Here is a 17,370-nt window from a genome sequence, read left to right on the forward strand (position 1 = left end):
CAAGAGGTAGCAAACGATACAATGCAAGAGGAAAAGTGACATGTGTGCATGTTGCAAAAGCGTACAAAGTACAAGTAGAGGTATAATACTGCAATAAATGGCAGACACTCAAAACACAAGAATAAACGTTACGTAGGCAATGGTGGCACTTGTGCAAGTATCGAAAGCAAAGAAAATGTAAGAGGTAGCAAACAGTACGTTACAAGAGAAAAGTGACGTGTGCATGTTACAAAGAGTGCCAAAAACAGGTAGAAGGATAATACTGCAAAAAATGGCAGAACGCACTGGGAAGGCACTTCTATAGTAATGTAGAACAGAATTTCCTATAATGGGAGGACTTCCTTCAGATAATAGAGAGGGCGTGAATTAAATTTGGAGGGTCTTTGAAGGAGGAGGCAGGTCCTTTTTAATGCACATTAAATGCACGTGACATAAGATACTGCAGGAGGGGGGCCTTTCCCCCTGTCAGACTTTCCTTCCCTCCTCCTGCCTTCTCATTTGTTTATTCACCTCTGCGGCTTGCCACGTATCCCTGCTCCACCCCCCCCCCCCTCTCTGTCTCTCGTTCCTCATTCTCTGCTTCTTTCCTTCTCTTTCTCTCGGCCCTTCCTCTTCTCCTGTTTCCAGCTGCCGTGCACCCACCCTCCCTCCCTCCTCCCACGCTCACTCCTTTCCACAGTCCCCCCACCTCCCCTCGCGTGTCCTTCCCTCCCCACTCTCCTCTCCTCTCCCACCTCTTCCATGCCCTCTGTCTCTCTGCCCTCTGTCTCTCTCCCGCTCCTCTCTCCTCCCTCCCTCTCTGGTCCTCCCCCGGGGTGGCGCTGGGGCGGGGCCGGGGCTGGGGTCGGTGCTGCTCGGCTCGGCCCTATCCTCACTCCGTCCGGAAGAACAAGTTCCACCGGTTCAGGAGGCGAGGAGCAGCGGCCGCGGGGAGGAGGCGCCGGGAGCGGCCGAGGGGTGCAGAGGAGCCCGGGAGCAGAGAGGGGGAGTCCTCGGGGAGAGGAGCGCGCTCCAGGTGACAGCACCCGGGAGAGAGTGCACGGACCGAGAGAGGAGAGAGTGCACCGACCGAGGGAGGAGAGAGTGCACCGACCGAGGGAGGAGAGAGTGCACCGACCGAGGGAGGAGAGACTGCACCGACCGAGGGTGGAGAGACTGCACCGACCGAGGGTGGAGAGACTGCACCGATCCAGAGAGGACTCCTCGGAGAGAGCCCCCGGGGCGCCCCCTGTCACTGAACCCTTCCTGGACGCGACCCCCGAGGAGCCCCCACCCGCCGGTGACAAAGCCCCAGGCTTCAATATGAGGCCCCAGGTGGAGACTCCCCCCGTGGACGAGAGATAACCCCGGGAGCACAGAGCACTCTCCGCGGCCCCGGGTGCCAGGACCCCCAAACCGCGCAGAACAGAAACTTCCTCTGAAGGAGACCCCCCTCAGCCATGATGATGGACAAGAGGAAGGTCTTCGTGGCGCTTGACGTCCTCTGCGTGATGATTGGTGAGTGCTCTTCGGACCTCGGACTCTCCATCCGTGCGCAGGTAGCCCTCATGCCTGACCCTGGTGGCTCCTGCCTGACTCTGGGACCTTCATCCTTGCAGTGCTCTCTCTATCGCCTGTCTCTGGCCTCTCCTGCTCGACTCTGGGACCTTCATCCTTGCAGTGCTCTCTCTCTCGTCTGTCTCTGGCCTCTCCTGCTCGACTCTGGGACCTTCATCCTTGCAGTGCTCTCTCTCGTCTGTCTTTGCTGCCTGACTCTGGCGTGGACTCTTGTGGCTGTCTTGTCTCTACTGACTGATGCTGGTGTCTTTCTTGTCTGCTTTTGTGTTGTGTTTGTCAATTTACTCTCTTTCTGATCCTGGTCTCCTGCCTGGCTTGGGCTCTGGTCTCCTGCCTGCCTTGGGGCTCTGGTCTCCTGCCTGCCTTGGGGCTCTGGTCTCCTGCCTGCCCTGGGCTCTGGTCTCCTGCCTGCATTGGGGCTCTGGTCTCCTGCCTGCCTTGGGGCTCTGGTCTCCTGCCTGCCCTGGGCACTGGTCTCCTGCCTGCCCTGGGCACTGGTCTCCTGCCTGCCCTGGGCACTGGTCTCCTGCCTGCCCTGGGCACTGGTCTCCTGCCTGCCTTGGGGCTCTGGTCTCCTGCCTGCCTTGGGGCTCTGGTCTCCTGCCTGCCTTGGGGCTCTGGTCTCCTGCCTGCCTTGGGGCTCTGGTCTCCTGCCTGCCTTGGGGCTCTGGTCTCCTGCCTGCCTTGGGGCTCTGGTCTCCTGCCTGCCCAGGGCTCTGGTCTCCTGCCTGCCTTGGGCTCTGTTCTCCTGCCTGCCTTGGGCTCTGGCCTCCTGCCTGCCTTGGGCTCTGGCCTCTTGCCTGCCTTGGGCTCTGGCCTCTTGCCTGCCTTGGGCTCTGGCCTCTTGCCTGCCTTGGGCTCTGGCCTCTTGCCTGCCTTGGGCTCTGGCCTCTTGCCTGCCTTGGGCTCTGGCCTCTTGCCTGCCTTGGGCTCTGGCCTCTTGCCTGCCTTGGGCTCTGGCCTCTTGCCTGCCTTGGGCTCTGGCCTCTTGCCTGCCCTGGACTCTGGTCTCCTGCCTGTCTGGCTCTGGCCTCCTGCCTGCCTGGGCTCTGGTCTCCTGCCTGTCTGGCTCTGGCCTCCTGCCTGCCTGGGCTCTGGCCTCCTGCCTGCCTGGGCTCTGGCCTGGGCTCTGGCCTCCTGCCTGGCTGGGCTCTGGCCTGGGCTCTGGCCTCCTGCCTGCCTGGGCTCTGGCCTCCTGCCTGCCTGGGCTCTGGCCTCCTGCCTGCCTGGGCTCTGGTCTCCTGCCTGCCTGGGCTCTGGTCTCCTGCCTGCCTGGGCTCTGGTCTCCTGCCTGCCTGGGCTCTGGTCTCCTGCCTGCCTGGGCTCTGGTCTCCTGCCTGCCTGGGCTCTGGTCTCCTGCCTGCCTGGGCTCTGGTCTCCTGCCTGCCTGGGCTCTGGCCTCCTGCCTGCCTGGGCTCTGGTCTCCTGCCTGCTTGGCTCTGGTCTCCTGCCTGTCCGGCTCTGGTCTCCTACCTGTCCGGCTCTGGTCTCCTACCTGTCCGGCTCTGGTCTCCTGGTCTCTTTCCTGGCTCTCTTCTCCTGCTTGCATCTGCTCTCTTGCCAATACTGACCCTCTGGTCTCCTGCCTTACGCTGACCCTCTGTTCTCCTGCCAATACTGACCCTCTGGTCTCCTGCCAATACTGACCCTCTGGTCTCCTGCCTGACGCTGATCTTGTGCCTGACGTTTGTCTTCTGCATGTTGCTGATCTTGTAGCCTCCTGTCTACCTCTGTTCTCCTCCCTGGTTCTAGTCTCTGACTTACATCTAATTGTCTGGCCTCTGATGGGCTCTTCTACCCACCTCTCCTTTCCTATTTTCCTCCTGTTACCCTCTTGACCTGCTAGGCCTGTTTGTTTATCTTTCAGTTACTTCAGGCGTCCCCACCATCTGCTCACCCCTATCTCTGTTACCCCTGTCAAGGGTGTCTCTTGCACCAGCTTTCTCACTGGTGTTGTATCCCTGAGGTGTGCTTTGTTGACATCCCACTTCCTCTCCAGATTTATAGCAGTGTAAGAAGGCGGTCGGTCCTTGGTGGTCACCCGTCAGCTCTTGGTGGTCACCCGTCAGCTGTCAGTGGTCACCTGTCAGTGCTTGGTGGTCACCCATCAGTGCTTGGTGGTCACCCGTCAGCTGTCAGTGCTTGGTGGTCACCCGTCAGCTGTCTGTGCTTGGTGGTCGCCCGCCAGCTGTCTGTGCTTGGTGGTCACCCGCCAGCTGTTTGTGCTTGGTGGTCACCCGCCAGCTGTTTGTGCTTGGTGGTCGCCCGCCAGCTGTCTGTGCTTGGTGGTCACCCGCCAGCTGACTGTGCTTGGTGGTCACCCGTCACCTCTCTGTTCTTGGTGTGCCCCATCAGCTGTCTGTTCTTGCGGGTCACCCATCAGCTGTCAGGTCTTGGTGGTCACCTGTCAGTTCTTGGTGGTCACCTCTCTGTTCTTGGTGTCACCCATCAGCTGTCTGGTCTTGGTGGTCACCCCTCACCTGTCAGTTCTTGGTGGTCACCCCTCACCTGTCAGTTCTTGGTGGTCACCCCTCACCTGTCAGTTCTTGGTGGTCACCCGTCAGCTGTCTGTTCTTGGTGGTCCCCCATCAGCTGGCTGTTCTTGGTGGTCTCCCATCACATGGCTTAATGAGGAATCCTCCCCGGACATCTTTGCTGCGACCCCGCCTGGCTACTACATTCTCCAAGCTAACAGAGCCTCGGGTAAGCCGGGCGGTGGGGTGGCAGCTATCATCAAGCACCCCATCAGATTTTCCTCATTGGCTGTGGACGGTATTTCTCTGGTTGATTGTCTCATCCTTAAACTGGAGTCCCCAGTGGCACCTCTTATCTGCGTCTTGGTCTACCGACCCCCTCAGCACATGCCCAACTTTCCGTCCATGTTTGGTGACATGCTCTCTCAGCTGGTCATCAATAATTCCAAAATATTAATCTTAGGTGATTTTAATTACTGGTCCTCTGATGACCTTTTCAGACTTTTTAAGGGACCTGAATTGCTCCCAACATATCAAATCGGCAACCCATGTTAAAGGCCATATCCTGGACCAGGTATGGACTGTTAATTTAGATATTTCCACCCCTCTTGTTCTTCACTGTCCCTGGTCGGACCATTTTATTATCACTTTTTCTTTTATTGTTACATCTCACACCAGTCGGATACTGGAGGGTAATCTCCTAGCCAGGAACTGGAATAGAGCTGACCTTAGTGAATTTGTATCTTTGCTCAGAGCCTCTCCTCCTCCTGACCGTGACTCCTTAGACACTCAAGCCTTAGACCTCAAGCATTGGCTCGAAGCAGCGCGTGATACCGTAGCTCCTCTTAAACAGGTCAGACTAAAACGCCCTCACAATGCACAAAGATGGTTCTCTGAGGAACTTAAAGGCATGAAGCTTAGACTTAGGCAGGCTGAGCGTTGCTGGCGACGAGATTATGCTTCTGATTAAAAGCTGGTATTTACGACTCAGCTAAAAGAGTATAAGCTAGCCATTCTGCAAGCTAAAACCTTTTATTTTTCCAAGAAGATTGTAGACTCTGCCTCTAAAGCCAAAGACATCTTCTCTATTGTTGAGGAACTGTCACACCCAGATAGGGTTACTATTAAACCCCTCCCCTCTCAGGAGCTCTGTGACTCCCTCAACCAGTTTTTCATTGATAAAATCACAAAAAATAAAAACAGTATTTGTTCTTCGGCCATCCATCCCTGACCCTATTGTTCCTGCTGCTACTCCGGTTACTCTTAACTCTCAGCTGATCACTTAGATACCCCCGATCTCGGAGGATGAGTTTCTGGCTCTGTTGAACAAGGTTGCTTCTGGCTCCCCTACTGACTGTTGTCCCCCCCCCCCCACGTTCTGCGTGAGGCTTTTGCCGCCTGCCCCTCCCCCCTCTGACACTTCTCAACAATTCACTTAAAATGGGTCTAGTTCCCAGCTCTTATAAAGTCACAGAGGTGGTGCCTATTCTTAAAAAGTCCAACGCTGATTCGTCAGTTATGAGTCATTTTTGCCCCATTTCCCTACTTCCCTATCTTAGTAAAGTCCTTGAGTCCCACGTCACCAACTCTCTGAGCTCTTTTATCGAGCAATCGCAGTTCCTCGACCCCCAACAGGCCGGCTTTAGACCCGCCCACTAAACTGAGTCTGTCATTTTCTCAGTGATGGAGGAGCTGCGGAGGGGTGCAGACCTCAACATCAGCCAGGTCTTGGTGCTCCTGGATATGTCGGCCGCCTTTGACACGGTCGACCATGACATCTTGGTCGGCCGTGTCAGAGAGGCCGGCATCCAGGGACCTGCCCTTAATTGGGTTTGCTCCTTTTTGAGCAACCGTCACCAGGCTGTCCGTCTCTCCCAGTTCTCTGCTGAGAAAGTTGGGATGACATGTGGTGTCCCACAGGGCTCTTCCCTCTCCCCTCTTCTTTTTAATTTGTATCTCACCCCCTTATTCGGTCTTTACGAAACAGCAAGGTCACTGCATTTAATTATGCGGATGACATTCAGCTGGTTTTTGATATCGACCCATCAGGCCAATCTATCCATAATTTTCAGTCCACCCTATGCCACATCAGTGACTGGCTGGGGGCAAATCACCTCAAACGTAACCCCGATAAGACCGAGTTGGTTCTTATCGGGGGTGCAACTAACCCGTGGAGATCTAATTTTTGTCCCTCAAGTTTGGGTTCTCCCCCTATCCCTACTACTTCAGCTAAAAGTCTTGGGGTGATCATCAGTAATGATCTCTCGATAAAGCCCCAGATTAATGCTGTAGTTTTTTCAAGTTTTTTTCACTTACGTAAAATCCGCAAAATTGCTCATTTCCTTACCACCGATGCCCTCACCCTGACTCTATTGGCTTTGGTCATTTCTAGAATAGACTACGCCAATTCCCTCTATGTTGGTATTCCTGTCTATCAACTGAACCGACTACAGTTGGTCCAAAATCAGGCGGCACAGCTAATTTTCCACCAGCCCAGGCACCAGCATGTGCGCCCCCTGCTGAAGACCCTTAATTGGCTCCCTGTAGCGGAACGTTGCTACGTTAAACTAGGCTGCACCATCTTTAAAGCCCTAGCTGGCCTTGGCCCGTTATTCATTTCCTCTTTGCTTCACCATTACGTGCCCCCCGCAATCTTCGCTCCTCCCACTTAGCCCTACTCAAGACTCCTGTCTTTAAACGTAAGAAACACGGAGGGCTCAGACTTTCTTTCCTTGCCCCTTCCTTCTGGAACGCACTCCCCCCGGAATTTAGGCTTACGGTTTCTTACACCCATTTTAGGTCTCTTCTCAAAACCTATCTGTTTCGCAAAGCTCACAACTGAGTCCCCCCTGACTTGTTGCTATATACTCCCCCCTGCTCACAGCGCCAAGAAACCGTCAGGTGTTAGTTGCGCTTTACAAAAGCTTTTACATAACATAACATAACATAGCTGTCTGGTTTTGGGGGTCCCCCATCAGCTGTCTGTTCTTGGTGGTCACTCATCAGTGGGTCTTGCAGGAGGCATGATGTGAGAGTAGTTGTGTCAAGATGATGTGAGAGTAGTTGTGTCAAGGAGAGCGAGGTGGCCCTGTACCCCCACTGACCAAGAGCTGCCACCAGCTTGAAGTCATTGCAGTCACCACCCAACGGTTGGCCCTTAAAACGCTGCGCCCTCTTTGCCTAACTGCGGCACGAGTGAGTCCAACCTGCAGAACCGTGGCAAACCCTGCGGAGAGCGAATGCAAAGAGCGTGGACCATCCACGGGCCCAAGAAGAGATGCCAACATTAAAGACCTCCAGAGGTACACACTGGGCATTGTAAGTGGCGGGACCCCGCATCAGCAATCTGTTCTTCATGAAGACCTCGTTGACCCTCTCCAAGGTGCCTCTCGGCGTGCCTAGCCTGCTCTTTGACTGCCCACCTGCTGAGCCCTCGCCTCCTCCATGACCGGCTGCTGGTGAATGTGTGTGCTCCTGGTGTCCAATCTGCCTCCTCGAGACTGGGTCCTTGGCTGGAACATCTGTCCATCGGATGGTCCACCACGTCCTCCTCAGATGTCATGCGGTCCGCAGGGGAATCTCCCACGACTACTTGAACCTCAGACCTGAGCATCCTTGAGAATGCTTACGCCTCCGTATTGTTCATTCTCGGTATGTCCACCGCCCGCTCTTCACTCCTTCGCTGTCCTCGCATTCCTACCATGCTCCGTGTCGATGTGTCTGAAGTGACACCTTAAGTTCTTCTCATGCTGTGGAGGTCTCTGGATCCGAAACATTCAGTTTCTTCTAAGACTGTCTTAATGATCCTCCCCTCGGCATCATCAGGGTGGAAGTTGTGCTTTCCCCCTTCTGCGTGTCGGGCTTTGGTCTTCTTGCCCAAGGTTGGATCTCTCATGGACAATAGATTCGTATTTGTGGGTGATACCATTGTCCTCAAGGTTGGAGGGGTAACTCTCTTCCTGAGTTAAGATGTCAGTTTCTCAGCCTCTCGACTCCTCTCTCCATTCCTTCCTAACTGAAGTTTCTCCCATGCCCTCTCCCCTTGCATGTGCTGATGACGCATGTCTTCAGTACAAAGTTTCCCACACAATGTTATCTACAAGCCAAGACTAAGGTCTCTGGGAGATCAGAAAAAGCCAGAAGGAAGTGTCAATTCTTGGCAGATGTAAATCCCCAGTCCAGGCCAGCCCACTCAGTCTGGCTTCATCTGTGCTGTAGGCCCCCCTCATACATCACGCTCACCGTGGGTTCCCTTCCCTCCTCTCTTGCAGGGGCCATCTTGGGTTGAAGAGATGCAAGACTCTAGTATTGCCAAGTTGTGGATTTGAAAGTCTGGTGCGTGGTGTGACACACACACTCGCACTAAGTCTGGGCATTGAACTCCGCTCAGCTCTCAGAGTTTGCGGAGATTTCCACACTCCGTGTTACACGGAGCTCGCAGAGTTCCACAAAAGTCAGTTTTGCAGAATGGAGGTTTTTCTCTCGCTCGCGTTGTTCAATGTCAAGTTGGAGAGCGTGAGCAAGGAAAATCCACCTCCCGGAGGGATTTTTTCTAATTCGTGATCGTCAGCATCAAGTTGGCAAGCGTGAGCATGGAAAATCAACCTCCTGGTGAAATTCCTCAATGCAGGCGGTCAGATTTCTTATTTTGTGTTGTTACGTATGCTCGCGACTGCTCGCGTAGAGAAACTGTCCGCTAGCTTTGAGAAAGCTGCTGCTCAAGTTAAAATCTATCTGAGGGGCAGAAAGGAAGCAGCTCCCACTTGAGCGGTGCATGGTGCCGTTTGCGGTGACTGCACAGTGCAGACAAGCACCTGGCACTGAAAATGGCAGTGAACAGCATTTATCAAACGCACTCCCCTGCTTGCGGAGCTGCACGTAGCGCGGCAGAGGTTTTTCTCACTTTGCGGAGTTTCGCATAGCAGAGCTCCGCAAACTCAGGGCAGGTGTGGACAGCCTTCCAAACAACTCCTGACCATAGTGTAGACCAAGGAACCCCAATGCCCAGATTCTGCTGCCACCTACAGGTGCTATGTCGCCAACGCGCAAGGGCTCGGGTCTCTGCAGCGGGGTCACCACTCTAGTCCTCATTTGTTCCTTCATTCACATCTTTCTTCTGCCTCTTGCTCTCTTGTTCATCTGTACTCTGTCATTTGCTCACTTCACTCTTTTCGCCTTGGCTTCTCTGCTGCACTCTTGTCCTTCTGTGTGCAATACCAGCCCTCTAGGATTCTGCTCTCTCTGGCTCTCTTAACACTCTACTTTTTCATTATTTGTTTAACTTCTATTCTCTCTTTGACTCTGCTCTCTTTGGCTCTCTTGTTCCTCTGTACTGTCATTTACTGAGTCCCTTCCCTTCTCTTTTGGACTCTGCTCTCTCTGGCTCTCTTGCTCCGCTGTACTCTTTCATTTATTGAGAACCTCCACCTTATGGACTCTGCTCTCTTGTTCCTCTGTAATCTCTTTGGCTCGCCTCACTCTCGTTCCCTTTATGCTGTATCTGACTCTCTACCTCTGTTCTGTTTCATGGTTTCTCTTCCCTCTAGGGTTTTTCTCTCTTAGGCTCTGTACCTGTTTCATCCAGTGAGTCCCTTCCCTTCCCTCTAGGACTTTGCTCTCTTCTGCCTTTGTTCTGTTTCATCCATTGAGTAAGGTCCCTTCCCTCTAGGACTTTGCTCTCTTTGTCCCTGTTTCACTTCCTTCCATCGACCCATCTCGCCCTCTTTCCCTCTGCACTCTTCAGCCCTGCATGTCTTGTCACCGGCACTCCCCTCCCCCTCGGCCTTTGACTTTGCTGGGTTGATTGCTTCAATCTTTCCTCCGGTCGTTGCTGTGATTGGCTCGCCTCTCTTCCTAGATAACTTCAGTTTATGGTAGCTTCTGCAGTGCCATGTGCTGGAGATACGCGCCTGCTAATGGACAGATAAGGAACACTCCCATGGTGCAACGGGGCGTCGCTCAGTGGTACGCTAGTGGCCACTTACCTGCAGCAGATCCAGTAGAAGTGGTTACTTCAGCAGCGCTCCTTCTGTGGGGGCTTCCGTGGCCCTGAAGAGCTGGGGGGTTTTGGGAAGTCAGCAGGTTTTGGCAGAGGTATCTAGTGTCACTCATTGCGAGTGAGACTCACGCATGTGCAGGTTTGGTTGAGCTTTCATTGGAATCAGGTGAAATGCACAGTTGGTGAGAAGGGGCTCGGACTGACCTTCTATAGGTGTTTCTGATCAGAGTTCAGCTGTGAGCGCTGCAGCCCCCTAGAGCCCCAGAGGCTACAACAAGCCCTCCGTCAGCCCCTGGGAGCCCCAGAGGCTACAACGAGCCCTCCGGCAATCCCTGGGAGCCCCAGCGGCTACAACAAGCCCTCCGGCAGCCCCTGGGAGCTGCGCTTCTGGCACATTACAGCGCCTCTGCACATTACAGCGCCTCTGCACATTACAGCGCCTCTCCACATTACAGCGCCTCTGCACTTCTTGGGGACACTGTGTGTTCCACCTTTAATCTGGATGTCTGTGCAGGACATCAATTGAGTGCCGCTGGAGGCCAGCCATCGGTTTTTAACTAAGTGTTGGTGCTATTTTATTACTTTTGACACTCTTTTTTTATTTGTTAATTATTTAAATTAGTTACTTTCTGTGTTGTCACTCATATCATACGTCTTGTGACGTAAGTTCTTATGATGTCGTGTAACATTCTGATTAGTACTTCCAATAGTTTCCAAAGCTTAAGTGTTCACTTTTAGATCCAACGAGGTGATGTTCTGGGTGGCCTCTGCCGGGTGTTTGTGGATACCCTTGGAACCCTGCCTGAGGGAGACGCTCCACCCTGACAGAGGGACACGCTTGTCAACGAGAGACATTATCCTCCCTGGCTTAGCTGAGGGAGCTTCTCATCATTAACTGAGACGTTCCTCCCTGATTGAGGGAGACGTTCATTCATAGCTTGGTTGAGGGGGACGTTCATTCATGGCTTGGTTGAGGGAGACGTTCCTCCCTGGTTGAGGGAGACGTTCATTCATGGCTTGGTTGAGGGAGACGTTCCTCCCTGATTGAGGGAGACGTTCCTCCCTGATTGAGGGAGACGTTCCTCCCTGGTTGAGGGAGACGTTCATTCATGGCTTGGTTGAGGGAGACGTTCCTCCCTGGTTGAGGGAGACGTTCCTCCCTGATTGAGGGAGACGTTCATTCATGGCTTGGTTGAAGGAGACGTTCCTCCCTGATTGAGGGAGACATTCCTCCCTGGTTGAGGGAGACGTTCATTCATGGCTTGGTTGAGGGTGACATTCCTCCCTGATTGAGGGAGACGTTCATTCATGACTTGGTTGAGGGAGACGTTCATTCATGACTTGGTTGAGGGAGACGTTCATTCATGGCTTGGTTGAGGGAGACGTTACTCCCTGATTGAGGGAGACGTTCATTCATGACTTGGTTGAGGGAGACGTTCCTCCCTGGTTGAGGAAGACGTTCATTCATGGCTTGGTTGAGGGGGACATTCCTCCCTGATTGAGGGAGACGTTCATTCATGGCTTGGTTGAGGGAGACGTTCCTCCCTGATTGAGGGAGACGTTCATTCATGACTTGGTTGAGGGAGACGTTCATTCATGACTTGGTTGAGGGAGACGTTCATTCATGACTTGGTTGAGGGAGACATTCATTTATGGCTTGGTTGAGGGAGACGTTCATTCATGGCTTGGTTGAGGGTGACGTTCCTCCCTGATTGAGGGAGACGTTCATTCATGACTTGGTTGAGGGAGACGTTCATTCATGGCTTGGTTGAGGAAGATGTTCCTCCCTGGCTCGTATAAAGGAGATCCTTGCGCTTGTCTTGTGGTTCCACGTGTGACTTCAGTTTTGGGCCCTGACGGGCGGTGTTGATTCAGCCATGAGTACATATTGGACTAGTGGGTGGTTGTTTACAAGTCTTTCTTTGCTTTCCATCCCCTCTCCATGTGAGCGTCATCGCTGACTCCGCCCACGCCCTTCTTCAGCTGTGGTTGGACACCAACCACGCCCCAGCTTAGGACCTCCTCAGGGGGAGCAACATTGAAGGTGGTGAGTGCTTCTGCGGCAGCCACTGCACCCTGCAGGACTGCTTGGCTTGTCTCCTTTTGGAAGTTTTGATCAGCAAGTGCAATTTGTATTTGTGTTTTGTACCTTATGATGTGAAACATGGGGACCTTACACGTCTTCAGTGACCTGATGGTGCACAGACACTAGTGCTCGTGCCGTCTGATACCCAATAGCATAGCAAGGAAGCCATGGGCCCTGGTGCAAGCAAGGAAAAGGGCCACTTCAACTGCTGTTGGGGGCAGTAAAACACATCATTGTCAGGGTTCAAAGGCCCCTGAGGGCTCTGGGCCCCGGTGCAGCTGCACCTGCTACACCAGTGGTAGCTACCCCCTTCTGATACCTTTACTCCAGCAGGTGGCTGTGAGGTGGTGTTCCGTTCCACGTGTGTGTCTGTGTGTGGCACTGCAGACGCATGTGTGCTGCGGGGCTCTTCAAAAGCAGTGGGTTTGTAGTAAGGCCTCACCTTCAGGGCTGTGGCTGGGGCCTGGTCTGACAGTGAAGTACCTGCACCTGGGTTGAGGTCACGCGCACCAGGACCCACCTTTATACAGTCCAGCGCCCAGGGTGGTCGGCCCAGGACCCTACTTTGGGTTCAGTAAGTCTGTATCCATTCCCCTCTCATGCCACTGGGGCTGGTAGGTCAGTTTCTAGTCCCAGAGCATCCTGGGATCCCCTCTGTCACCCATTCACTCTTGTGTGGTTGACTCAAAGGCTTTATCCACCCCTTCCCATGTACATACACAACTGTTATTCCATGTGGTGCCAGTGGGCGGAGCCCTCTCCTCTGAGCAATCTTCCCTGTGGTGCTGCTGGAAGCCTTCTGCGCCACAGCCAACCCATCCCCTGGCTTTTCATCCCAGATCACAGCCTGACTCCCTGTTAGCTCACTCTCCCAACTTCCGGTTTTCCCCGGAAGTGAGAGCTGTGTGGAGCTGGTGTTGGCCTTAAGCTCCGTTGCCCTGTTTGACTTCTCTTCCCAGGGCACTCCCACAGAGTCCTGGTCTCGATGCTGCTTAAGACGCCCAGGAGCCTGCTTGAGATGCGAAATGATCCCGTGACAGCAGCCGTCTCTTGGCTTCAGGGTTTGAGTAAATCAGTTACAAGTGAATAGCATTTCTGGAGCTCCACGTAACACCCAATCAGAATATTCCAAGCAGGCGTCGCCTGCCTGCACACAGCAAGGTGTTGGGGAATTTTACTCCAGGACTGGAGTTGGAATAGTAAATTAACCGCCTGTACAATTTGGGAGAATGTTGGCCTTTCCTCAGATATTCTAGGACTGGAGTTAGAATAGTAAATTAGCTGCGTTTACATCCAGAGAGCCCTCTGCTACCTGGAGGTGCAACTCTGAGCAAGAAACTCAAGGCTCGGTGCCACAGAAAACCCGAAGCCAAACCCTCCTCCTAGCAAAGGCTCGATTCCAGGGCGGCTTTGGAGTGCGATTGAGTACGCCGCAGAGATGGTGGCTTCCGAGGAAAGGCGGCAAGTGAAAGCCTGTAACCACCTCCCTCGTCAGTCCCGTACAAATTCCAAATTCTCAGACGTGACTCGTCTCGCGGTTCAAGAGACGGGTTGGTACTTGCCAGGTCTGAGCGCGGCCTGCCGCACATGCAGCTTCTCCTGTGACAGAGCGTCTCCAAAATCCTTTTGGCTGCAAGTTGGACAAAATATTTGTAATCCGCGTTACCCTGAAATTAGAGGTCGCCGTCAGAACATTTCCCGCATGTCTACATGTGTTTTACAGTTTACTAAATACAGGGCCACTCGAATAATGCAGCAGAAGAAGACCAAATTATGTGGCAGAGTTGACTAAATTATGCGTCAATATAAGGCAAAAACATGCGGTGTAATGCGACCCATTTTGTGACCGTATTACTTCATTATTTTGTCATTTTTACCCATGTTAATACTATTATAGCAAAGGTTTCACCTCATTAGTACCACTTTTTCTCACCCAAAACCAACAATAAACTACTGAAGATAACTAATCTTCTTGAAGGGCCTTTCACTGCTCAGCAGCACATGTTGATTTGTTTTTAGTAACACTTGATCCGTTTGAGCTAGAAACAACATTTTTCGGGTAAAATCTACAAATTATACAGCATGTGATGGCTTATGAGGCAAATACTGAAAATCCTTAATTATGTGAAAAACATCACTTCCGCAGACTCGTATATTTCCAGGGTCCTTGCATTTATTGTGCAGTTGGAATTCACAGTAACTCTCTTAAAACCCAAATTTGGGTGTTTAAACATTGCTGAATTGAAGCACCCTCTGTTCAGACCTGTTTCCTAAAGCACAGGCCTCGAATGGATGGCCGCTTGAAAGCATGTTCTTCGAAGAACGGGCGATCGGAGTAGCCTGTTTCGGTCATGTCTTCTATGCACTTGGCCTTCATCTGTTCATTAGCTGGTCAGCGATTGCTGTTGTCTCCAGCTACAAGGCCTGCTGAGGTTGTTTAGCTGACTCTCAGGTAGGGGTAGAGAGAATTTGTAATTCATCCTGTGGAATTGGAGGAATTTAGTAATTCCACGATTATAATGCAGAATTATAATAAATTCTAGGGGTGAGCAGAATTGGCAGAGTTTTACGCGGAATCCCATTCAAATTCTGCAAGACTGCGTGAAATTCCACAAAGGGCCAGAGTCGGCATGACGATGCACAGTGCATACCTCTTGGTGCCCTTACAAAAAGATATAAGGGCACCAAGGGGTATCCACTCCAGTGCATACCATTCCGCGCCGTTAATTACTTGTTATATGGGCGTTGAGGGGTATCCACTACAGTGCATACCACTCAGCGCTCTTACATTCTTATTGCATGGGCGCTGAGGGGTATCCACTCCATTGCAGTGTGCAGGTATGTATGGGCACCAAGGGTTATGCACTACACATTGTGATGATCTCTCTGCCCCTTCGCACAATTACACAGAATCTCGTAATCCGCAAATTACGCCCACCCTTACTCTCAGGGCATTTGGGCCTTAAGCTGTCGGGACCAGTTGCGTCCAGACCTTCGTGCAATGAATCTCCTGACATCTTCTTGGTCTGAGGTGGTTTCAGGGCACAAGTCCTAAATAAAGAAGTGGGGGGGTGCTGACGTCACAACAGGAAGTGACGTCACGAAAGGTGGCTTGCACCATCAGACTCATTGCCTCCCCTCACTCACCCCTTAGATGCGATTGCATCAGAGAAGCAAGCGCCTGAGTAGCGTTCTGAATGAGCTCGGATCTCGTCCCAGAGAGGCCAAAGAGTGAATGTGTGGCTCCATTTGCTCCAGTTATCGAGCTCCCGGTAAAATAAGTTGGGGAACGCCATCCACCCTCGTGGTACCCCGACTCAAGCCCTGGTGGTTTTGTATGCAAAGGGTTCCCACCGGGGGATCCCGCCTTGATCCGGCGAGGTCGAGCCGTGGTTTCCGGTTGGTGTTTTCTCCTGGAGGACTGTCAACCAGGCCCTTCTAGGGTGTTGTATAAATTATGTGAGCTACGAGTGTCCGCTCCAGAGCCTTTACTACTCAGAGTTGTAGGCGGAGTAACGCAACAATTCCGTGCCCTCAGCATTGTGTTTTTATATGTTTTTAATTTATTTGGTGAAATAAAAAAACTTTCTAGTAGTTTTGACTGGGTGGTGAAGCCTGACAGCCTTGGCACGTCTCGAATGGAAACGTCTCGGTTGTGAATCCTTTCCTAATGCCAGGTCTGTTCAAAAGTTTCGAAGCGAGACCTTCGTCCTGCTTGACATTAGGCCTCAAGAATCTGCACATTTTAACATTTTCAGGAAGCCCTCGCCCGCCCTCTCTCTAGCTTCCTTCTCTCTCTCTCTCTTCTCCAGTTCTCTCAGTCAAAACAGTTTTTTTTCTCGTGCGCAGGGAGAACCATTTTTTTCCAAGAACCCCCCCTCCCTTTCAGATCCTCCCAGCTGAGGGCCCAAGCCAGAGGGGTGACCGGGATGTGAACCTCCGCTTCCGGAAGTGCACCCTCCCTCCCTCCCGCCCTCACGCCTCCTGTCTGGGAGGCCGGGCCTCACCGCTGCCATTTTTAGCCTCTGCGGCTGGCGCGACGGCGGCAGGTAGATTTTTGTGGCCACACCGGTCCCAAAAAGAAGAAAGCGGAAGAACAGAAACAAAAAATAGAGAAGGCCTGCATATTAGTTGTGATTAGAGGCCGGCCAGGAAGTGTGCTGGGAAGGGCTGTGGTTATTCCGGGGCGGGCCCATGTGGGAATTGTTTGGATTTCCGCCAGCGGAAGCTGGGGTTTATGAGCCTCGCACACCTGAAACCTGCGCGGCCCAAGCGAGCATGCGGTGAAGGTGCCGCCATGTGCATCCCTGCACACCGCTATCGGACTCGCGTAGAGAAGTGGCGGAATGAAACTTGAGGGGGGCCCTTGCAAAATGCATGCAGGGGCCCCCTGACCTTCCTGATCCAGTTGGGAGCTCTCAGGCCAGGGACCTTCCAGTCCCGTCGGGGTCCCCCGGAGTTTGGAGGACCCTACACCGCAGGGCCTTTTGTTACACCACTGGTATAGAGTTGTCATTGCAAAGGACATTGGGTATTGCCTTCCACGTACCTCCATAAAAGCTGGAGTAAATTACCAGCGGCGACCAGTTTTCTGCAACACTAATAGATGCCCTGTTTGTACCTCGAACGTCACATCCCACGTCCACATATCGGTCACACCGCGACCAGACCCTCTTCCAAGCGGACATGCAGTCCTTTTTTTTTTTTTTGTATTTTTGTTTTGGTATTTGTATTTTATTAAATTAGCACAGTTAATTGAAACCATTGCAATGAAGTTGTCTCTGTGGCAGTCCTCCTTTAAGTGCAGTGTATAATTTGAGTGCTGTGACGCCGCACAAATGGTATACAAAGTCCATCTTGTGACAGACTTTACCAACCCTGCTGCATTTTACAATGGGACTGTCCGCTAGAAAATCCTGTGATTTGGGAGACAGCGGACACCGGGCACGTCTTCTCTGCCTGGTTCCCTACCCTCCATTCCCGCGACCCCACACCTCTTCTAGGGGCTACCTGTTCCCTTCACACGCCTGCTTCTTCCAGGAGTTGGCTGCGGGCCTTTGTAAATTCTGCCAGCCTCCCCTCTTACTCCTGCCAGCCTCCCCTCTTACTCCTGCCAGGCGGTGGAAGAGATGTAAGCGCTCTTCATGCTTGCCATGAAGAACCCTTTCGTCCTGCTGCCGGTGGGCCCCAGCCTGGTCTTACAGACGGAGTTCACTTCTCCGCAGTCTATTCAGCTGGCGCTCGCTAAATGTCCT

General features: G+C 52.8%; 1 protein-coding gene across 1 annotated transcript in view; it reads left to right on the forward strand.

Moving 5' to 3' along the window:
- Positions 1–545: 545 nt before the first annotated feature.
- The window catches only part of PLPP2 (phospholipid phosphatase 2), a 53,227-nt gene continuing 36,402 nt past the window's right edge, over positions 546–17,370 (forward strand). Inside the window, exons 1-2 of the mRNA XM_086946754.1 lie at positions 546–1,035; positions 1,083–1,497. Coding sequence (XP_086802880.1) covers positions 1,440–1,497 — 58 coding nt within the window. The 5' untranslated portion in view covers positions 546–1,035; positions 1,083–1,439. The remainder of the gene's footprint in view (positions 1,036–1,082; positions 1,498–17,370) is intronic.

The sequence above is a fragment of the Lissotriton vulgaris genome, chromosome 12 (assembly GCF_964263255.1).
Source record: "Lissotriton vulgaris chromosome 12, aLisVul1.2, whole genome shotgun sequence".
Lineage (NCBI taxonomy): Eukaryota > Metazoa > Chordata > Amphibia > Caudata > Salamandridae > Lissotriton > Lissotriton vulgaris.